The sequence below is a fragment of the Artemia franciscana genome, chromosome 18 (genome assembly GCF_032884065.1).
Source record: "Artemia franciscana chromosome 18, ASM3288406v1, whole genome shotgun sequence".
NCBI classification, from domain to species: Eukaryota; Metazoa; Arthropoda; class Branchiopoda; order Anostraca; family Artemiidae; genus Artemia; species Artemia franciscana.
The window spans coordinates 4745397-4770038 of record NC_088880.1 but is presented as its reverse complement, the minus strand read 5'-3'; the positions used below and the strand labels follow the sequence as shown (position 1 = coordinate 4770038).

At 36.8% G+C, this 24642-nt stretch overlaps 1 protein-coding gene across 1 annotated transcript; it reads left to right on the top strand.

Annotated features, from left to right (window-relative positions):
* The first annotated feature begins 5889 nt into the window (after positions 1-5889).
* Positions 5890-23100, top strand: LOC136038995 (zinc finger MYM-type protein 1-like). The gene is made up of 2 exons (XM_065722514.1): positions 5890-6009; positions 22078-23100. Exons 1-2 carry the CDS (start codon positions 5890-5892, stop codon positions 23098-23100), a joined length of 1143 nt encoding a protein of 380 aa, XP_065578586.1.
* The last annotated feature ends 1542 nt before the right edge of the window (positions 23101-24642 follow it).

Below are 24642 nucleotides of genomic sequence, written 5' to 3'. Positions count from 1 at the left end.
CTGGTAATCCTGGGAAGTCGGAAATGATAAGCAGTCACCTTATCTTTAATTTTCAGCAGGGTCTGATAAAAGCATTAATTTTTGCCGAGAGCCTAGAATAGGCTACTGCAGGCAAACACGGAACCTCTGTGGGGGAACGTATCACAAAAACAGGAATGATAGGAAAAGGCTCAGTTTTCATTTTCTGAAACTGTTCAAGCATGTCCTTCAGGTGATTCATTAGAGCATTTGGTCCCGTGCTTTTAGGACAAGCATCCATAATCGACAGCTTTTCCTACAGCAGCTTCTTCCCCTTCGTAATATCAGCCAGCTCAAAAAAGTCAACAGCTGATTTCAAAATAACTACATCTTCTTCTCCTCTCTCCAAGTTATACTGAAGAAAGTTCAGAACGGGGGAAAAAACTGAACATTCCGAAGGTTCAAGATCGAAGTCCATTTCCCTTCCACGTTCGTCAATCCTAACCAGTAATGAAGGAACCTAGGAACAAGGGAAGTTTAAGGACCCCCTCAACTATTCCCCGCAATTTACGGGTAACTTAATACTGGCGGGTACAATACGTCACTTGCAGGAGGTTCCTTCCCCTCTTCTGCTTGTTCCCAGCACACTTCTCAATGATATGAAATCAAAAATTATCTATGGTCACTGAACAGTACACTACCAGGGTACAGACCCTATCCCGATAGATTAAAACTCCGGTGTCTACCGAGTCCCTTGCTCTTGTGATGTTTGGTACTTCAGAAGAACTGATCAACAACTTATGGATAAATTAACCCAGTACTCCATCTCAATTAATAACACCCTTAAAAAGCGGAAAAAACAGAAAATTTTAACTCTGCCCTCTCAGGACACATATCTAATAATCCAAACCATACTGTTTTATTTAACCAAGCCAACCAAATTACGCGTGACTAGTGTATTTTCCAGCACTACAGAGAAGCTGTTGAAATTTCTAAATACCAACATTTAGGTCTACTTTTAACAGAGATTCAGGTGATTTAAGAATAAATAAGTTGTATTTCAGTTTTATCAAAAGAGAAGCCGATACCTTAGTGATCCCTGAAAAGAAAACCTTGAACCACTTCTCCAATCACATAATCAAATACGTCATCAACCCTTTGGGTCTCAAAGGGTATCTGCAAGAAATACAAAAGTTTAAAATCAGAAATCAGGTGACCCAGTTCGCCAATGTATTTAATTACTGGTTTGTTTGTTTGAGTGAATATAATTTTCTTTTATTTTCTCAGTTGTTCGTTAGTATCTTTTTTTGGATATTTTGCAAATTGTGTATATTGGCGAATGAGTCACTGTATTGATGTTTGGTATTTGATTTAATTCTTACAATTTTTGTTCTTTTATTGAATTTCAATTATTTTAAAAATTTTTGGCAGTTTTATCATTGGTTTTTAACTGGTTTTGTTGTACTTTCCACCTTCATTTTTTGGTGTTTCTTCGGCATTTTCCTTGTTTATATGATTTTGTTCGCACTGAAGAAGAAAGACGGTTGTTTTTTCGAAATATTCTTTTTTTTTGTGTTTCTGCAGTATTTTTATTTGGCCTTTAAAAACCCCGTTTTTGATCGCTTTCTTTCTTAATGAGATGGAAAATCCTGCTTTTCAAATAAAAACGACGATCAATTTTAGTTTATGGGGTTATTTTTGTAGAAAAGGGGCTGAAAATGCTGTACGAAAGATAGTCGGTGCCAAAGGATGCCATGGTCTAGCCAGAGAGTTTTACAGTGGCATCAAATTTTATTGAGCATCACGATCTAATAATGAAATGGAAAGTCCCGCTGTTCCAGTAAACACAACGGTCAGTTTTAGTTTATGGGTTTTTTTTTTTTTTTAATTACTTAAGATACTTCAGGAATTATAGGGTGTCCAAGAAGGTGCCCCGGGTCAGCCATAGATTGCCAAGTTGGTGTGAACTGCTTTTGAATATCATACTCAAATATTAAAATGAAAAGTCCCGCTGTCTCAATAAAAACGATGGCCAATATTAGTTTATTGGGTAGTTTTTCTAGGAAAATGGTTAAAAAAGTCTTAGGAATGATATTTTGTGCCATTGGATGCCACTTCCCGGCCATAGTTTTATGGTGGCATGAAGTGCCTTGGAATACCACATTCTAAAAATGAAATGAAAGTACCGCTGTTAAATAAAAAAATGGTTAATTTCGGTTTATAGGGTTATTTTTGTAGGAAAGTGGTTAAAAGTGCCATAGAAATGATAGTATGAGCTAGATGGTGGCATGGGCCAGCCGTAAAATACCACGATGGCGTGAATTGCCTTGGACTATCACATTCTAACAGGGAATTAGAAGTCCCACTATTCAAATAAAAACAATAATAAATTTTGGTTTACAGAGCAAATTTTGTAGGAAAACGGTTAAAATGCTTTAAGAATGATAGTTTGTGCCAGAGGGTACCACGGGCTAGCCCTAGTGTGCCAGGGTGGTGGAAACTCCCATGGGGGCATCACAAAGGAGCTGGATTGCAAAAACACAGATCAATTTATTTAAAGCATAATTTTTATCAAAAACATATATTGAAAATGCCTTAGGAATGATAATATGTATAACAGGGATGCCACATATTGCCTCAAGGGAATGAACTGTTTTGATGTTTGAAATTCCAAGAAAATATACAAATCAACGTTTCAAACGAGAGGAAAATAATTAAATGTATTGCGAGTTACGAGTTGCGTTTGCTTAAATTATTGATGCGTGTGACAAAAGAATGGAATCTTGCTCGAACTACAATGCATGGGACAAAGATTGCCACTTACCAAGAACAGTAATGGTCCACGGATGGTAACTCATTTCTTGTTATTCAACTCAATCACTTGTGAAATACCCACACAAACCATTTTAATTTTCTAGCTGTTGAGACTATTTTATACGAATCAAAGAATCTACGAACTATTTTTAAACGCATGTAAGTAGAAAACTGAATCCTTAAAAAAAAACAGGGCGACTTTGCTCGGAATCGATACTTTTGTAGTTTAATTCAAGGTTTAAACAAAACCTTGCATTAATCAAGAAAATTACTGCATAGAATCCATTCCCATGGTAGCACGAAAAAGCAATAATGAGGTTATTGATCCAAGCAATTCATATGGTTTAACTATGGTTCAACATCAGGTGGCTTGCGCTTGGGAACAATGGATAGGAAACAAGTGATTTATAGCTTATTGATCAAAGCAAAATCCAGTTAATTCTCCGAGTGGGAAAGAGCCTATTTCATTGAATGTATTTCCAAAAACCTAATATTAGGAATTATTTCTTGGTACAGTTGTCTTGCGGGTCTTTCCATTGGTGAAATCTCTAGCCTTACGTTGGATTCCTGCAGCGGACAAAATATTTGATGTAAGATTATAAGGGCTCCCCAAATCAAAGCATATCTTTCGTAAGTGGTTTGGGGAATGTCTTAATGAAACATTTCGAGGGAAAAAATACCTTGAAGAAAAAGAAATTTCTCGAAGAAAATGACTTGAAGCAAAAAAATCTTGAAGAAAAAGAAATCTCAAAGAAAAAACGCTTTGAAGAAAACAAAATATTGAAGAAAAAGGAATCTTGAAGAAAAAGAAATCTTGAAGAAAAAACAGCCTTGAAAAAAAATCTTGAAGAACAAGAGATCTCGAAGGAAAAAACACCTTGTAGAAAAAACCATCTCCTTAAGTATTACTTAGCATCCACGTGTGCGCAATACAACATCCTATGTTACAACCAAGGGCTCCCCACTTGACTGGCAGCGCGTAAAATCAAATAAAATCGGTCATGTGAGATTGCGTCATCCTCAATCAATTTACATAGGTAAATAATTTCCTATTACGTAAGAAGCTCCTGTGTCTAATCAATACTACAGGTGTCTTGAGGGGATCGCTGCTAAACTTCTCCTTGATTAATGGTGAAGGAGAAATGAGTAGCTGCTATGGCTGTTATGGAATGGATTGAGAGGATACTGATGCTGCTTAGCGTTGGCTATAGAATCACAAAATTATACAGAAGTAGCTTCGTCGTCGATTGTTGTTAACTAAAATACAAGAAATCAAGATCCATACATCTTATAAGATCTTTATAGAATAAAAGAGATCTTTATAAGATCTTTATGGAAACTACTGGATATTTATAAGAATAAAGATCCAGTAGTTTCCACTTTGCCACTCTTGTTTGTTTTTGAATCTTTAAGGTTGGTGTCAAAATTAAAAAGTTCTAAGCTTAAGATAGCTATGCAAACAATTCATAGATATATTTTAAGTTAAATAAATTTAAATAAGTCGGTTGTATGATTCGTTTTATGTTCGGCAAACTTCTGACTACAAAAATCTTCCAAGATTTCTTGTAGGGCACTCAAACTCTTTTCATCAGCATTATTTTAAAATCTTCCGCCAGAGCTTCCATGCTTTTCCTTTGACTGGATTTTAGAGATAGTAAAAGTAAGCTCTAAACTTAAAAAAAAACCTAATGGCGATGGGTATTAGAAATTTAGCATCATACAATCTTCTAGGCTGTGCTGAAGAAAGTAAACTGCAGTAAGTTATTGGTGTATAATGTTTAGTTAAAGATTAGTGTTTTGCAGGAGAAACCACATAAATGTACTGAATGTGGCAAATCATTCCCGACTCCAGGCGATTTGAGATCCCATACTTATGTACATTCTGGATCTTGGCCCTTTAGATGTCCTATTTGCTCTCGTGGATTCTCCAAGCAAACGAACATGCGGAACCATTTGTTTTTGCATACGGGTAAGGGCTACTTTCGTGTCAAGTTCTTAACTTGCATAAAAAAAATTACGATCTGTTATATTTGATCGGTGGATAATTAAAGTAATTGTCCAGGTAGATTATTACACCTAGCTAATTGAAATATTATAGAAACTAAAATATTAAGTGTTTTTGTATGAATTTTATTTTTTTAATAGAAAAAATTATGCAAAATAATAAATGCACAAATAACAAGGCACTACCCAGTTCGAAATGTCGTGCACAAAGCCCATCGTATTCAGACGATGATTTTTCTTCAGTTTTCTTACTATATCTTTAATCATACCAGACGAGACACCAACCCTGCCCGTTTTCGACTTTGTCTGTAAAATTCTTTCAATCTCTTTATCAAATTCAACTTGAGCGTTGCTATCAGGGCGCTTTAATTGCTCAGAAAAATGACTAACCCACTTAGATACAGGAATAACTCCAGAGCTCTGAACACAAGGAGGACTAAGACGTAGCTTCCATATTAAATTGGGATTTTCCGCGATTTTGTTAGCACTGATAATTTTCACCTCTGTCATGTGCAGACTTAGTTCACGATTACATTTGCACTTGCAGAATATGCGAACCGAATTCACAGCACCGGATCTCGGTCTGCCACACTCGTTCCAGATTCTCAGCCAAAACTTCGAGTCAGAGCACGCTTTTGAAGTAGAGGGTTTGAAGACTAACCGAATTCTTAGGTTTTTACTCTAATACTTTTAACAGCCACTGCCACGGACTCACATTTCAAAGCATGAATAATCTCTGCACAATAGATATTTAATTGAAGACCGATCTCTGGCTTGCATCAACTTGAATTTACCTGGAGGAGGTGAAAAGGTATTCTTATCTTATCAAGGATCTCGTCACTAACTCGCTGAAACAGATAGGGATCTGTTTTTTACCCACATTCTTCGGTTTCGCCATTTATGGTCACGTTGAACATTGGGAACTTGGATAGGATCGGCTACGGAAATGGGCAAATGGTCACTATAAAAGCCTTCGAATTAACTTTCACATCATAATTAGCGCTGCCGTAATATAGCGCACGATCCAAGTATGTCACAGTATTACTAGTAAAAATATACGGATACGGTTTGTTTTTCCGAATCAGGGTAAAGAATTCCAGTAACAAACTTTTGATGAGTTGTGCGCGAGAACACTTTTCACCCGACGAATTACGGTTAAAGTCCCCGATTATTAGACAGCCAGACTTCATCCGAGCGGCCTGCTTGACACACTTAGCAGAAGGTCAAACTGCAGTAAGAAACCTAATTTCGGAAGACTGATCTCTTTAATTTGTCGGCAAATAAACTTTAATCACGACGAGATCGCTCATCTGAATACTAATAAAGCAAACTGCACTCTTTATAATTGTTGTTGGGCGTTTGCAGATAATCGCTATACCTCCAGAAGGGCGGCCGAGCACTTTTCGTCCCGTAGCTGGGGAACTAAATAATAACCCATTCACCATATTCAGAATACTAACCCTGTCCTGGGATAAAAAATGTTCTTGTAGACAAAAAACCATCCGATTTCCTTAACATCTCTTCTAGCAGCGGTAGATGCTCTTAAACTTTACCATTTAAGTTCCACGAACAAATGGAGACCTCAGTTTCACTGGCCATCACGAGCTATTGGTCTTCGTTCGGTGTATTTTCTATTTTCGGGACAATAGACGGAGTAACGATGATGCCTATCTGATTTGCATACGACACATCTAATTTCTTTTTGACAGGGAGAAGCCGTCGGACTATCATGCCCCTCCCCCCATAATAGGAGCAAACTTTTGAGTTTGGACAATTCTTTGCCAGGTTACCATCAGCGTGTTGGCATTGATAGCACCTACGCGGAAGAACACAATATAACACTATTTAGTCGAAACCATAGTTGCCATTCCTGGATCAGCTCAAGTGGAAATTTTTATCGTTAGACATTTTTTTTTTCAATACGCATTTTTAAACTCATGTTTACTATGGGCTGTAGTTTTCTCTTTCCTTGGTTACATCTATCAGTGGAACCATAATCAATCAAATTTCTTATAACCATTGTCAAACTCTATTTCACTCTCCTAAGAGTTGGTTCACAAGATTTTTTATATGATTTTTTTAAAACAAGTTTTTACGTAGTAAAGTTATAAACAAATCAATACCTCGCTCTTTACGCTAAGGTTCAAATTTTGTCTCAATTGTTTAATAATAACTCCTGAATCACAAAGACCGTTTATTTTTTATAAATAGCTCTTTTAAAATTACTATAAAAAACAAACTTCAGCTTAAAAAGCAAAGTTTTGACGAGAGGGTGGCCCCCTAGTATACGTAATAATTTCTTTTCGTTTTAAATTCCCCCTACCCGTGGTCTTTCTTCTGAAAAACATACAAAATTCCATATTTTTGCACATAGGTGCTTGAAACCTCTAAAGTAGGCTTCTCTGGTATGCTGAATGTGATGGAGTGATTTTTATTAAGGTTATTTGATGTTTAGGGGAGTTTCCCCTTTTTTTCAAAAATTGGACCAATTTTCTCAGGCTCATAGCTTTTGATAGGTACCATTAAATTTAACAAATTTTACATATTTTGAATAAGCATCGAAATTCAATTCTTTTGATGTATCTATTGTTATCAAGACTATTTCTTTGTGTTTCAGTTACTTTTGAGCCGCTCCATTCTGAACTTACAGTTGGTTACCACGAACTGTTTTGTCACATCCTACCGCAACAAACAAATACAACGTAGAGACAATAGGTAAAGTTTCAAGACAGTGGAAATTATTTCTGTAGATATTTCGGCCCTATGTCCAAGGGCCGTCTTCAGCACAATACAAGAATAAGAGAGAAACTATATATATATATATATATATATATATATATATATATATATATATATATATATATATATATAAAAGAACTTACATCAAATTGCTAGGATTAAAACTGAATAATTAAAAAACACTCTTTAAAACTTTTTTTTTAAAAATAGCCCTAGCATCCTTACTTCAACCAAGTTCAACCAGGACTGGCGAAAAGAATGAAATGAGAATATAAGCTCATTCAAACTGAAGAGCATAAAATGATTAGATGCAATTTCTTAAAGCTAATCTTGCTTGTTTAGCAGCCTGTCTCAAAGGCCTTTTCGTAGTTGGTTCAGTACTATTATAAATTGGTTTAGTAAAATATTTTGTTAGATAATTTTTAATTAAATTTGAGTATAAAGAATTTAGTGAGTATTCCCCCAAGTCCCTGTTCAAAGAAATATTATTATTTATTTTGAGATTAATTTCGATTGATTCTCGAACCACCTGTTTTATTCCCAAATCATTACTAATGAGTGAAGAGTTTTCAAAAAGTATCATGTGGGACGGATTATTAAATATATGCCAACCTAAAGCAGAATCAAAGGAGTTGTTGGAACTATTTGAAATTAAGGCCTTGTCTATGTCATTTTTATGCTGTTGTAACCGTTTGTCTAGATTCTGATGGGTCCTGCCGAGATAGTATTTTCCGCAATCACATGGTATTTGATAGTCCCCTCTTTGGCGAGTAACTGGGGTCTTATCTTTACCTGAGTTTAAGAAATTGATGATTTTAAAATTATTAGTAAAAACTACGTACAGATTATTTTTTGTGCAAATATTTTTTAATTTTGTTGTGATCTTTGGGATATACGGAAGATAGACAATATTTGAGGGCTTATCAGTAGCCTCACAATGTGAAGTATCTTCTTCGATTTTACAAGAATGTCTTTTTATTCTACGGTTAATTATTTTATTGACAAAAGGAATGGGGTATCCATTACCAAAAAGAATATCTCTGATAAACATGAACGGGAAGTTATTATTCCGGTAAATAGACTTGGCACATCTTGCTGTTTTAAACAAGGTGGTTTACTAGTACCACTACCAACGACTAACCTAATATTGAAGGCACATATTATTATGTTCTATATCTGAATCCCAGCAGGCACCTCGGTAAAAATTTATTTGAGGCTTCGGAAGGGTAGAACACAATTTTTTTTAAATAGAACCATTCTCAAATAGTTCCCAAAAATGTTGTAAATTGTGATAAAGTAATGTGTATTCATGAAACTTTGATAGAGGGAGACAGAGATAAAAGCCCAAAAACCGTGAACCGTACACACCTGACCGTCGAAAATATCTACTTCTTGATTTTAGCTTCAATCTTGCCGCGCTATAAATATTTTTGGGATGGGATGAGAATGAGACTGAATGATACTTTAGGTTAATGCGCAACAGATTGGTACTTCAGTATTTTTTTGGAAATGACCCCCTGTAATAGCTATAAACAGAATGAGACGTAAACTAAAGTTGCACAATGACGTAAACTAATGACGTAAACTAAAGTTGCACCATTATGTTGGTCTAAGGTAGATTCAGGCTATGGCACTTGCACATAAATTGGTTGTGATTAAGGTGCCTTCATTTAAACTTTTATCCAGGAAGCAGGGTTGCAGCAAATATCAATAATGCTTACATTATTCTCTTTTGGGCAAAGTGGCACTCATTGTGCAGGGGATATTTCAAAAGGTAGGAGAATTTAATAATGTGTATCGTTTTTTAATACTACTTGTAGTTACTTAATTAGGTTACATCAAGTCATTCCGACTAAATTTTAGAAAAGACGCGCCATAGTTTATAACAAATTAAGCTAACTTGTATTAACATAAGTTGGAAGATTAACTATGAATACATTTGAAAGAGTAAATCAACTCATTGTAACAAAGCTAAAGATTTATTGTCTAATGTGCTGTGACGCACTAAAGTGATTAAGTCAACTACATACCTGATTAGAAGCTCTGCTTATGGAGGTTAAACTCCAATAAGTGCCATAAGGCACCAAAACCAAAACACAGTGAGGGCTGCCACCAGCTATGCTGATAAAATTTTTGAGATAACCATTTTGTTCAGCACAGTCGAAAAATCTATCCACGAAGTCTTTGCGGATGACTTGATACCCCGCGGACCCCAGGAAGAGCCGTTAGCTTTGAACTTTGCTGATTATTTATACATAGTACTGGTTATTGGGAAGAGTACAAATATTTTTCGGGGGGGGGGTCTTCTGGTGGAGGATTACGTGGAAGCATCCTTCCATTGAGGAATTTTCGTCGAGGAGAGAATTTTCCATATAGGAGAAGGCGGATATCCCGACATTATTTAAAAAACGATCAGAAATTGAATTTCTTTAAAATATAAATAATTGGAAAAAAAGTCTAACTTTAGAGTAAAGAGTGAGGTATTCAGGAGAGGGCAACCCCTTATACACGTAATAATTCCTCTTCATTCAAAGTTTTAATCTTACTCATTATTTTCAGTTGAAAAAACTTGTTTTTTTATGTAATTAATTATAGGTCCTAAGTTTTTTCATTGTCTTTCAGGCTTATAAAATCTGCATATTTTTCATACAGGATACAAAAATGCAGATTTTTTAAGGGAAGGTTAAACAGAAGCGTGAAGTAAAATCTATATTTACTGCCCTGTTTTAACAAAACTAATGCTAGCTTCTTTAATTTTTTCGCTTAAGTAGGACAAAGACCTTTCCTTAAGGCTTTTGAAATAAATTTTGTTCAAAGTACAAACAAACAAAAATTAACTAAAAACAGTTTTTTCTGATAAATATCAAAAGCGAAATTGAAACTTAAAACAAACGAAATGTTTCACAGATTATGTAACTTATTCTTAGAAAACTGTTTCAAATAAGCTGGTTTTGATATTTTCATATGTTTGAAGAATTCTGCAACTACTTCACTGAAAACTAAGATTGCTTGAGTTTTTTGGAGAATAAATGTTATAACAAGTTTATTGATTTCATGCCCTGCAAAAGACTCTGGAAAGCTTAAAAATTAATCTTTAATTTTGGCAAATTACATATTTTTTTGCTCCTAATCCAGTTTGTTGCGTCAGTTTGGTGTTTACATTAAACAGCATTTTTTTTTTATAGAATTCTACAAACATAGAAAAATATCTAAGGCCAGTATATTTGAAACATTTTTAGAAAAATAGGTTGCATAAATTATGAAGCAGTAATTTTTTTTTCCTTTCAAGTTTTCAAAATCGCTGTTTAGTTTCATCAGAAGAACTTGGTTTTAGAAATTAATTTGGCCAATGGTTGCTTTAACCCTTTTATGACCAAGCCCTTCTTTTTCAATCATTTAGAAAAATATATGACTGTCCACCGTTGATTGGAGCTCAGTGGTCCTATTGCGCAAGTAACCTGATCAAATGCTAGCCGAAGGACACAAGAAGATCTGCTGAGCAAAGTACTTTTTTCTAAGAGAAAAAGTAGTTTATTCTGAATATAAAACTTTGATCAAAAATTTTCGCTACAACACTTTCACTAATAATAAATACAAGTTTTAATAAGGATAAGTCCGTTTTTTAGACAGTGATAATAACATTCACAAATTATACTGAATATTTTGATAACATATAAAGTGACCGTCATCAGCAGAAATACATCAGCACAAATTTTAACCATCGTCATAGAAAGGTAGTACGGTCTTCAAAATTACCTATGGACAATTACCTTTAGAGGACACATATCACAACTTGAACGTTGAGAAACTAAGCGAAAGTTGATGTTCAACCAGACCACCACCAAGATGGACATTGTTTCGGACTGAGCCCCCACAACTTCCTTGTCTTTTTTGTTAACAACAACTGCCTACTGGAAATTTATTCCCTTTCGCCTCTACGAATTGACAAAAGTCCTCTCAAAACCCTTCGCCAAAACTTAAGTAGGGTCATTTTTATTCGGGAAATGGGAGAGTGTGTAAATCGTGGGCATTAGTATGTGTCAAATCAACAAAACCAAAGAAAAGTTGAGGCCACCATTTCAGCGACCTTCTATCTCTCCCATATGCTGCCTTTTTCTGGTCCAAAAAGGTCCGTACTTCCCCCCCCCCATATGATCAGCATAATATTTTGCTACTATAGGGGCTGTAATGAAGAAGATGGACCCATCATAATTATTCCTACTTACATACGCCACATCTGCACCATGATAGTTGGGGGCAAACAGAACAATCTTGGAATCCATCCAGTTACAGACACCAAAAATTCATAATGTTCGTGATCGAAGCTCCCTCTATCTAAAATAAAATAAAATATAAAACAATAAGATGTCAGATAAAAGAATGGGAAACCCTTAACTATTTGAGTGAATAGTGCAACACACCAGAATTCAATCTGCCCTTAGTTGCTCATGGAGAGAGACAGACGAAAAAAAAATATCAAAGATTACGAAATACTTTTTTCAATTGAGACCTTTATTCATTCATCAAACAACTCTGTCGCCTAATCCAAATCTTAGATCGATATTAAAAGCTTGGAATGTTCCTTTATAAACATCAAAATTGTAAATATAACCGCTCATGCAGGCAACGCATCATAGCTCGTAGCCTCTTTTTATTGGCTTTATTGGATTATTTTGCTTGGAACCTCTTTTGAAGAGTTTTTTAGAGTCCATTGGTCAACCAGGGAAGTTTTTAAAACATTTTTCTTCGAGACATTTTTCAAGACATTTCAAGACATTCCAAGACGTTTTTCTTAAACATTTCTCATCAAGACGTACTAAGGAGTTTCAAGACATCCCAGGACGTTTTCTAAGACATTTTTTTAAGACATTTCAAGATATCCCAAGACATTGATTAAAACACTTCTCTTCAAGACGCTTCAAAGCATCCAAGATGTTTCTTAAGACATTAAGACGTTTCAAAATATCTCAAGACGTCTTCTAACACATTTTGTTCTTCAAGACGCTTTTTCTAGAAGTTTCAAGACTTCCAAAGACGTTTTCTAAGACAATTTTTCTTCAAAGCATTTTTTTCATGATTTTCTTACCACTTACGTAATAGGGTATGTTTACTAAGGATGACGTATTCACCCGTGACCTATTTTTTCAGGCCATGGGGGATCCCCGCTTTTCAAAAGTGGGTGTTACGTAATGAAGGTACATAAATCGGTGTTACATAATACTTTAAAATAAGATTTATTCGAGATTTCTTTTTCTTTCAAGGTCTTTTTTCAGGGAACCTTTATATTTTAATGATTTATGTTCTCATTAGGGATCGAAAGGGCCACTTTCAACCAATAGAAGTTCGCCCTAGACAGCTGGATCGGTAATCTATTTCTAATATTATGATCCAGGTCTAAATTCTACGAAAAAACCAATTCCAAACGCAGAGAATTCCCATGTCTCGCTAGCTAGAATGATTAAGCTATTAATTACGTATTTTCTATGACTGCAATAATTGAGATGCTGAGGGAGAAATTGATTACTAGAAATTGCTGACAATTGTTATGCACCTGATTCCTAAGTAAGAGAGAGGTTTTATAAACCCTGACAAAGCACTTCTTAGCGATATGATCCTAGCATTTCGGAGGGCCCTTCTTAAAGAATTTCTAGAGACGTTTTCTTAGAAAATAATACAAGCTTGTTGAAAATATGGGAAAATACTCCTTCTTACAGGATGTTAAAGATGTTTTCTTAAATAATGATATAAGTTTGCTCACAACATAGGAACGCGGGGGCACAATACATGTGACTTAATTCTATATTTTTTCATTTTTCTTGGTATTATCTTCTCTCAATTCCCAGCCTGTGAAACCCAATGGCTTAACAACCCCTAGCGAGCAATTCTGACGGGGGCTGGGGTAGGTTGATGTGGGGATAAGCCCTAGCAACAAATCCCAGAGCGTGGTTTTGTTATTAGAGACAAATTTATACCAAATGAAGCGTTATTACTGAGAGGCATTAATGGAAATGCTACGTTTCTTTGAGGCATTGCTATACAAATTCGTGCCATCCTGACACTATTTGGCTGATCCCTCCCTGCCAGCAATTCCAACGGAAGCCCTCCCTAACAATCAATTCCACCAAGGGGGCTAGAAATCAATTCCAATGGGATCCTAGAGAGCAATTCCAGTGTTTCCATTATTGTTCAACTACTCCACTGGGATCCTATTAACCAATCCCAACGGGAGATGGCAAATTTCAACGACAGTATATCTAGAAGTATTCAATTCTCTTTTTGAGGAAACGTAAAAGGTGATAAAAAGGGATGGCTATTTTATCCAGATTTCAGTATATCGACACGGTAAAAAGCGCTTGGCCAATTTTCGACTAGTAATGACGCTGTAAAGGAGCTGAAGGACCAAAAGATGTACTATTGTGACCGAAATATGGCAAAGTGAGTGAGAGGACTATGTAATAATGATCGAATAATTGAAAATAAAACAAAACCTAGAATCCACCAAGAATTAGAAACGTACTTTTTGACACTTAAGTCGCACTCCTCTCCCAACCTAAACAAAAAACCACCGGCCTTTCTTAATAACAGCTGAAGCTCTATTATATACAACAATGCAAAAAATTTTCGAGCTTCAACCGAATCATCTATTCATATGAAGCGTAAAAATAAATTTATATGTTGTCATTGATTTTGTAGGACCCACCGCACCCTTACAATGCGCTAACGTACGATATTACTGCCTCTGAAACAGGGGGCTTACAAGGTGTATTATTTTATGGTGATTCTAAATCAAATGACTATCTCAGAATTTTCACACAATAGCTATTTGGCCTTCTTTTGGCAAGAAATGAAGTTTTCTACCACAAAATGACTGAAAACACCGCTTTGCTGTGGGATAGTCTTTTTGCCTAAAATAAATGTCTATGTTAAGGGTTATTTTGTAGGACTGCTAACGCCTTCAGAAACCAATGGGACGGCATTACTGCCTCCAAAACTGAAGGCTCAATACGCATAACGATTTTCGGTCATTCTAAATCAATTGACTATCAGAATTTTCAAACAATAGCTTTTTGGCCTTCTTTTGGGCAAAAATGTTGTTTGCGCCACGAAATGATTAAAAACGCCGATTTACTCTGGGACTGTCAAGATTAGAAACCAATGCTCCACTGTACGTTATTACCTCTGAAACTGGAATCTCAATGCACGTAAAGTTTATCGATAATTTTTAATCTATTGACTATCTCAGAATTTTCAAACTAAAGCTTTTCGGTTTTCTTTTGACTAGAATTATTATTTTGCACCACAAAATGACTGTAAACACCGCTTTTCTGTGGGACAGTCCTTCTGGCTATAACAAATATCTAGGCTAACCGTCATTTTATAGGACTACCTACGCTTATAGAAGCCAATGTTTTACCGTACGACATCACAGTTTCTGGAACAGGAGTTGCAAAATCCGTATAGTTTTTTTTTCGGTTATTCTAAACCAACTGATTGTCTCAGAATTTTCACACAATAGGTTTTTGGAATTCTCTTGGCTAAAAACATTGTTTTGCACCACAAAATGCTTAAAAACGCCGCTTTAGTGGGGGACAGTGTTTTTGAAACAAATAAATGTCTGTGTTAACGGTTTATTTTGTAGGACTACCTACACCTTTAGAAATGAATGCGCCACCGCACAAGTTTCAATGTACAAGCTTCACGAAGAGAAAAATCAACATGTAAAAAGTTTCACGAAAAAAAATAAGAAATGTACGAAGAAAATTAGTTTCTCGAGGAGAAAAACCAATGTACAAGATTGTACAAATTTCACGAAGATAATAATCAATATGCAAAAAGTTTAACGAAGAAAAATCCGAACACGGTTAGTTCTGTGGGCAAGGTCAGTTTCACGAGGAGAAAAAAAATGTACAACAAGATTCACGAACAAAAATCAGCACAGGAAAAGTTCCGCGAGCCTAAATAAGCACACAACATGTTTCATGAACAAAATCAGTTTCACGAGCAGATAAGTCAATATTCAAATTTAAGGAAGATAGAAAAACAAATTGAAACATAATTCACAAACAGCAAATCAGCCCGCAACAAGTTGAAGGAACAAAAATCAGCACACAACCAGTTCTGTAAACAAAACTAGGTGCACGAGTAGAAAAATCAATTTACAAGTTTCACAAAGAGAAAAATCAACAAACGAAGAGTTTCATGAAGATAAATCAGCATGCAAAAAAGTTCTACGAACAGAAATCAAGGTGGAACAAGCTCTACAAACAAAATCAGAGCGCTATAAGTTCCATGAAGAAAACCAATTTCACGAGGAAACAATTAATGTACATATTTCATGAAGAGAAAAATCAAAATGGAACAAAATTCACGAGTAAAAATAAGCACGTAACAAGTTCGACGAACAAAATTCAGCAAGTGGCAAGTTCCGTGAAGAAAATCAGTTTGGCGAGGAGAGGAAATCAATGTACAAGTTTCACGAAGAGAAAATCAAAATGCTACAAGTTCCATGAACATAAATCAACAAGCAACAAGTTCCACGAACAAAAATCAGAACCTAATATTTTCCATAAACAAAATCAGTTTCACGAGGAAAAAATCAATGTAAAAGTTTCACGAAGAGAAAATCAACATTCAAGATGTTTCACAGACAAAAATTAGCACCCAAAAAGTTCTACGAACGAAAATTAGCATCCAACAAGTTCTGCGAACAAGAAACAGAACGTAGGAAGCTCCATGAACAAAATCAGTTTCACGATAAGAAAAAGCAATCTATAAGTTTCACAAAGAAAAAAAAATCAACATGCAACAAGTCTCATGAAAAAATATTAGCACACGAAAGGCTCCATGAACAAAACCTGTTTCACTATGAGAAAAATCAATGTACAATTTTAGCGAAAATGAAAATTGACAAGTAACAGGTTTCAAGAACAAAAATCAACACGCAACAAATTCAAGGAAGAAAAATCAGCAAGCAAAAAGTTCCATGAAAGAAATAGGTTTCACGAGGAGAAAAATCATTATACAAGTTTCACGAAGAGAATAATTAATAAGTGAATGGTTTTATGAACATAAATCATCACGTAGCAACTTCCACGAACAAGAATCAGCACGCAACTAGCTCCAATAACAAAATCAGTTTCTCGAGGAGAAAAATAAATTTGCAAGTTTCACAAAGAGAAAAATCAACATGCAAGAAGTTTCACGAAAAAAATCGGCACACGACAAGTTCCACGAATAAAAACAAGCACACAACAAGTTTCATGAACAAAATCAATTTCACAAGGAGAAAATCCAGTGTACAAATTTCACGAAGAGAAAAATCAACATGCAACAAGTTTTACGAGTAAAAATCAGCCCTCAACAATTTCCATGAAAAAACAAGCTTCACGAGGAGAATAATCAATGTAAAAATTTTACGAAGAGAAATATCAACATGCAACAAGTTTCACAAAGAAACATCCGACCATAGAAAGTTCCATGAGCGAAAGTCAGCAATAAGCAAATTTCATGTACAAAATCAGTTTCACGACGAGAAAAATCAAAGTACAACAAGTTTCACAAACAAAGATCAGCAAGCGACAAGTTCCACGAACAAAAATCAGCACGCGACATTTTTCATGAACAAAATAAGTTTCACGAACAGAAAATCGATGTACGAATTTCATGAATAGAAAAATCAACATGCAGAATGTTTCATGAAAAAAAAACAGCATGCAACAAGTCCCAAGAACAAAAATAAACACGCAACAAGCTCCCTGGACAAAATCAGATTCACGAGGAGAAAAATCACTGTACAAGCTTCACAAAGAGAAAAACTAACATACATGTTTCAAATGGAAAATCGGCGTGTAACAAGTTCCATGGACAAAACCAGTTTCAAGGTGAGAAAAATCAACGTACAAGTTTCAAAAAGGGAAAAATCAGTATGCAACAAGTTCCATCTGACTGTTTATCCTTCCATATTTAAAATGATACTAATCGAAAAAGTATAGTAAACTAGCTATTATCAACGACCAACCATAGATTACCACGGAGGCAGCTTCATAAGAAGTATTGGAATTGACGGAACTTGGAGTAGAATTGTCGGAATTAGAATGGAGGAATTGAGGACGGAAGTGGGGGAGCCGGAACTGAGGCAAACAGAGCCGGATTTATAATCTTTTGAACCTGGGTAGAATCCGGCAAATTTGGAAGTTGAACCATTGTAACCGAGCTTCAGAACCGTGGGAATTGGATTTGGATATCACTTTATTTAAAAAAAAAAAAACATTTGAAAAAATGACTTAGGAATGATGATGGGGTATCAAAAGATCAGTAATGATGTACGGTGGCGCATTGTTTCTAAAGGTGCAGGTAGTCCTAGAAAATAAACGTTTAACATAGATATTTATTTTGGCCAAAAAGATAAGAAACGCGAGTGGCGTTTTTCAAGCATTTCATAGTGCAAAACAACGATTCTAGCCAAAAGAATGCCAAAAAGCCATTGGGTGATTTGATTTGATTTAGAATTACCGAAAAAACTACACACGTATTGAGCCTCTTGTTTCAAAGGCAGTAATGCCGTACGGCCGCACATTGGTTTCTAAAGGTGCAGGTAGTCCTACAAAATAACGCCTAACATAGACATTTATTTTAACCAGAAAGACTGTCCTACAGCAAAGCGGCGTTTTCAGCCATTTCGTGGTGTAAATCAAAAATTTTAACCAAATAAGTCCAAAAATCTATCTTGTGAAAATTTTGAGATGGTCAATTGATTTAGGATTGTCGAAAAAGCAATAAGCATATTGAGCCTCCAATTTCAGAGGCAGTAATGCCATACAGTGGCACATTGTTTTCTAAAGTTGCAGGTAGTCCTATAAAATAACAGTTAACATAGGCATCTATTTTATCCAACCATACTATCCTAGAGCAAAGTGGTGTTTTCAGTCATTTCGTGGCGCAAAACAACAATTCTAGCCAAAATGAGGCCAAAAAGCTATTGTGTAAAGATTCTGAGATATTCAATTGATTTAGAACTGTCGAAAATCAATTCTCGTATTGAGCCTCCAGTTTCAGAGGCAATAATGCCGTACAGCAGTACTTTGGCTTCTAAAGCAACAAAATAACGGCTAACACTGACATTTCTTTTTTACAAAAAAAAACTGTCCCAAAGAAAAGTGGCGTTTTCAGTCATTTCGCGATACAAAACAACAACTCTTACCAAAAGAAAGCCAAAAAGCTATTGTGTGAAAATTCTAAGATAGTCAATTGATTTAGAATTACCGAAATCACAATTCACGTATTGAGCCTTCTGTTTCAGAGGCAGCAACATCGTATGGTAGCGCGTTCGTTTCTAAAGGTGCGGGTAGTCGTACAAAATAGACGGCATTATAGAAATTGATTGCAACGCTTCATAGGCGTGGATGATTCGATTAAAACTTGAACAAATTGTGTACAGTTGTATATAATAGAGCTTCAGTTATCATGGAGAAGGGTCGGTGGTTCTTTGTGTAGGTTGGAGGAGGAGTACGTCAAAAAACTGCGTATCTAATTCTTGATGGGTCTTCAGATGGAGGTAGCCAAATTTTAAAATGTCGCCACGTACAACACCAGTTAAGGGTATATTGAGTGATTTCCAAATTGTTTTTATTAAATTTGTAATTCTACGTATGTTATAGGTCTTTACAAACGTACAACTTGGTTCATGTTGCAGTGTCAAGTGATTTGCAAGCCAACACACTAAAGTTCGTGTTTGATTATCAATAGTCTGATCATCAGCACCTATACACCATCATGACAAGTCCAAAATCGATCAAGCGCGTTTTAACGTGTCTATAGATTCAACTCTAGATAAAATAAGCATCCCTTTCTATCAACATTACCGGTTGCCTCAAAAGAAGGATCAAATCTTTCTAGATAAGCGCTGGCGCTGAAATTTGTCATCTCCCTTTAAAATTGGTTTGTAGGACCCCGATGGAATTGGATGTTAGGGGTTCCATTGGAATTGCTCGCTAGGGTCTCATTGGATTAGGTCTCTAGGCCTACGATGAAATTGTATATTAGGGGAGTCGCTGGAATTGATCACTAGGTGTTGGAGTAGCCCCATAATTTCACGCTGGCGTTAATTTACATGGCCGAGGCTCAAAGAAACGTAGTATTCCCATTAAAACCTCTCAGAAATTACTCCTAATTCAGTTTAAATTTATCTCTAATAACAATCCCCACCCCTGGGATTGGTTACTAGGCTTCTTCCCCCCCCCTTTTGGAATCACTTGCTAGGAGCTGGGTCATTCCATTGATGGTCACAGGCTGGGAATTGAGAGGAAATAATACCAAGAAAAAATGAACAAAATATAGAGTTAAATGAAATGTATTTCGTCCCCACTTCCCTATATTTTGAGCAAACTTAGATCAGTTTCTTTGGAAACATCTCTAAACATTGTCTAAGAAGGAGTATTTTCCTGTTTTTTGAATAATTTTATATCATTCTTTAAGAAAATATCTCTAGAAATTCTCTAAGAAGGACCCTACAAAAGGCTAGGATCATATCTCTAAAAAGTGAAGAATCACCTTGTCTGGGTTTATAATACATATCTAAAGCATTACTTAACAAGTGGGTGCATACCAAGTTTAAGTCATTTCTAGTTATAAATTTTCCCCTCAATTATTGCAGTCATAGGAAACACGAAATCAATAGATAAACCTTTCTAATAAACGGGACATTGGAATTTTCTACGTATTGAATCGGCTATTCCGTAGAATCTATTTTCTTAATCATAATATTGAAAATAGATTGCTGGTCCAGCTGCCTAGGGAGCAGCTAGAGTGAATGAAAATGGTCCTTTCAAATCCTAATGGGGACAAAAATCATTAGAATATAAAGGTCTTCTGAAAAAATACCCTGAAAGAAAAATAAATTCCCAAGAAAAAAAATCTCTTAAAGTATTCACCGATGTGTGTACTGTCATAACAAAACACCAACGTGAGCGTCCTCCTCAGTTACAAGCGTGGATCCCTTACGGGGGCCTGAAGGAAGACGTTACCTGTGAATACACCATCCTTAACATAAGTAAACATTCCCCTGTCACGTAAGAAATAAAAAACAATCATGAAGACAAATTCATTGAAGAAAAAGTGTCTCAGAAGACGTCTCGGGATGTCTTGAAACGTCCTGAAGAGATACGTCTTCAAAAATGTCTTGGGGTGTTTTGAAACGTCTTGAAGAGAAATGTCTTAAAAAACGTCTTGGGATATCTTGAAATGTCTTAAAAAAATGTATTAGGAAATATCTTGGGATGCCTTGAAACGACTTGAGACGACTTGAAGAAAAATGTCTTGGGATGTCTTGAGCGTCTTGAAAAACGTCTTGAAGAAAGTATCTTTAAAAAATTTGATGCTTGACTGGTGTACTCTAACAAACCTATTACGTAACAACCAAATTAAACCCTCTCTATTACGCAAAAACCAATGTAAACCCTCCCTACTATGTAATAGACGCCTGCATCTCTTAGACCACATTTCCTATGATGTCGCAGAACTTGCATCTCTTAGAAATTATGCCCTATGACTTAACATGCACCTGCTGTCTGTCGTCAAAATGACGAGATAGGGATGTCTTTGGACTCCAGGAATAGGAATGACTTTAAAACTAGGGCCTTCGTCGAATCCAGGGATAGGGATGACTTTAAAAGCAGGGATAGGGAACTTTGGAGGGGGCTTAATTTACAGAGAAATTGAAAGTTCTAGTTCAATTTTTGAGAGTCAAAAGAGATCGGAGGGCCACTAGCCCCCCGTGCCTTTTTCCCTAAGCCCATCCGATAAAATTTTATATAGCCTATTTTTTCAAAAATAGTTCAAAGATCAAATAACCAAAGCCGTGAGTTCAACTCAACCCCCCAAAGCCCGGGGTAAGCGTGATGCTTTGGGGGAATTTGTGGGTGTTAAGGAAAGGGGCGCTCGTATAAACTTCAAAGGGGCTCATTTCAAAGGATATTGAACATTTTAGTTCACTCAGTATGAGTGAAAACAGATCAGAGGGCAACTTCCCCCCCCCCCCAAGCCCTTTTTCCCCAAACCCATCTGACAAAAAATTTTCGATAGCCATTTTGCTCAAATTAGTTGAAACATCAGATTATTAAAACTCCAGGAATGACACAACCTCTTAGAGCCTGTGGGCAGGCGTTTAAAGTTATGCCCTGCGGGTTATTTGCTTCTTATGGAAGGAGTGGTTGTATGAACATCCGAGGGGGCTCATTTGATCAAAATTGAAAGTTATACTTTGATTTTAAGAGTCAAAAGTGATCAGAGCACAACCAGAGGCGCCGTCTAGGGGGGCAGGGGTGGGCACATGCCCACGCCAGATTTTTCAGGGGGCCCAAGCTTCCACCACAAAGGGCCCTTTTCCCGCCATAATTATTCATTACGTCCAACATAATCTATTCTGTCCAAGAAACTAGTACAATACCCTGCGCAAGTGACAACAAACGGCAAGGTGAAACGGTCATTCAATGCTTCATATTATGAAAAACACCCATGGCTGGAGTACTTCGTCCAGGATGATTCTGTTTACTGCTTCTGCTACAGACACTGTGGCGGCACGTCTACTCTTCCTTGGCAGAGGTACAGGTTAGACCATTCATAGACATCGGCGTGAGGAAATGGAAAAACATATCTAACGTTCACGAACAGCATACTAGAAGTGACCGCCACAAAGACAAGGCAGTTTCATGGACCAAGTTCAAAGCCATACAAGCCAAGGAGATGCAACCACTCACGTCTGTTTTAATGACAGACAGAAACAAGGAAATCAAGGAGAACAGAGAGCACGTAAAAACCTTATTAAAAGTAACAGCTCTATTGAGGCGACTGGGCACTGCCTTTAGGGGGCACGACGAAACAGAATCCTCGACAAACAAGGAAAATTTGGTCGAGACGTGCAATCTTCTTGCAAAGTACTCTCCTACGATCTTCAACAAGCTGCAGAGACGGTACGGTCACTACAAATCCCATGAATACCAGAACGATCTTCAGCGCACGATAGTACAAGAATTAAAAAGCGCCAAATACTTTGCCGTTCTGGTCGACGAAACGAAGGGTAATTTGAAGAAAGAGCAGCCCGCCATTCTTCTTAGTTACTTCGAAGAAGGAAAACTAAAAGAAAGACCGATCGGATGCTATCACATAAAGAGCCTGGATGCTGAAAGTCTAGCAAATTTCATTCACGACACAGTGACAAAAATTGGAATGGATCGGAACTACTGTGTCGCACAGTTCTACGACGGAGAAAGCGTAAGGAGTGGACGGTTCTCCGGTGTTCAAGCTCGTTTGAGAGCGAAATTTCCACAGGCAATCTACATTCATTGCCTTGCACATAAGCTAAATCTGGTCGTTGCGAGCTGCGTTGAATCTGTCAGCACTGTTGGTACTTTTTTCTCACTGGTCCAAACCCAATGCACAATCATTTCTAACAGCAACACTCGGCATCAATTGTTTGTTGAGACCCAGAAAGCTGCCGAACTGCCAGTTATGGAGCTGGAAAGAAGTGCTGCCACACGATGGTCTTACTGGTATCGATCTATATCGACGGTTAGACTCCGATATGAATGAATTTTAGGTGTACTGTCTGCTGTAAGCGAGGGAGCCGACGGTGAAGCACGGGCAGAGGCATTGGGGCTCCAGAAGAAGACTAACTCGTTCCTTGTTACCTTCCAATTGCACTATATAGAAGCAATTATGCGAGCGACGAACTCGCTGTCTCATCAGCTCCAGGCCGTTGACTTGGCTATTTCCCGATTGCGCACCCTGTTTCGGGCCAGAAGAAGCGAACTCACCGACCTGCGTCCAGACGCTTCATTCGTATCGCTTTTCGAGAAAACTAAAAAATTTGCGACAGAACTTGAAATCAAAGTACCTGCTGTGAATGAACCCGCGACTAGAGCCTCCTCTGTTGGTCAGAAAGGACGACCTTGAAGAACTCAAAAGATCACCAAGCTTCTGAAAGAATTTGTGACAACTTCGATGCTAGGAAAGACCTTCATTGAATCTGGCAATCGGACTACAACTTTGGCAGATGAAATGAAGCGAGAGTACTTCTAGACTTTCGACCATCTACTAACCGAATTTGACAGAAGGTTCAAAGATAACTTGCCAGTGCTGAGCATACTCAAAGCCTTGGATCCAAGCTCGACCAAGTTAATGGACAGAGAGTTGCTCAACTGTTTCTCTACTCTTTACGGTGAGCTGGATATCGACAACATTCTTTTCGAACCTCAAGCTGGTATTGCCAAGCGTTTCTTGCTTGATGAGGAGAAAAAACCGGGAAACTTCTTAGACGTTGTCGACAATCTTCAGGCATTACCAGTGGCTTACTCAGAAGTAATTAAAGTACTTCGTATTGCTGCCACACTTCTTCTGACAAAAGCGAGCAATGGGCCTTTGTTTTCTAGCCTTGAAATAGTTAAAAACTACCTGCAGTCTACAACAGGAGATGAGATGATCGTCTCAGTCACCTCCTTTTGATATTTTCAGAGAAGGATTTAGTAAACAATTTGGACTACGACCAGCTTGTTGACGATTTTATAAAGATGAAACCTCGGCGGTTCCCCTTGTTACCTTGATTGTTGTAATATTTTTTATCTTGTTATGTTTTTCCTTTTTGTAAATATATTTGATCTGAAAGACTTCTGCTGAAGGAAAACCGATATTTTGGTTACAACCCTCAGCATAACAATGAAGATTACTTTCACCGATGTATTGTTTACTTAAATAACAAAGTTTCTCGCTGAGGAAGGCCAGCCTGTAATCTGGTTGAATTTTCCACTTTTAGTTTAATAACTTAACCTCGTTAATTGTAATCTTTGTTGTTATAACTAATCTTAGAGGTCAGTGTGGCAGAGTTCCACATTCGGTTACAGTACATTTCCAAGAACACGGGGGCTGAAAATGCGTTTTTACTTAGAATATTCAATCGGTGTGCTGCCAAAACCAGCATTTTTTCTTACATGACACGAAGTGAATCAGGGGGGATGCAGATGGAGTTCATGCCCACTCCAAGATTTGGCCCAAATGGCGCCTCTGAGCATAACTAGCCCCCTCTCCTGTGTCCTCTTTTCCACAAATGTATCCGATAAAATTTTAAATTTAGCCATT

Coding starts and splice junctions, on each gene's coding strand:
- LOC136038995 (XM_065722514.1), top strand. CDS start 5,890: ATGAGTTGTGCGCGAGAACACTTTTCACCCGACGAATTACGGTTAAAG. Junction 6,010..22,077: donor TAGCAGAAGGTCAAACTGCA/GTAAGAAACCTA, acceptor CTTCTGCTACAG/ACACTGTGGCGGCACGTCTA.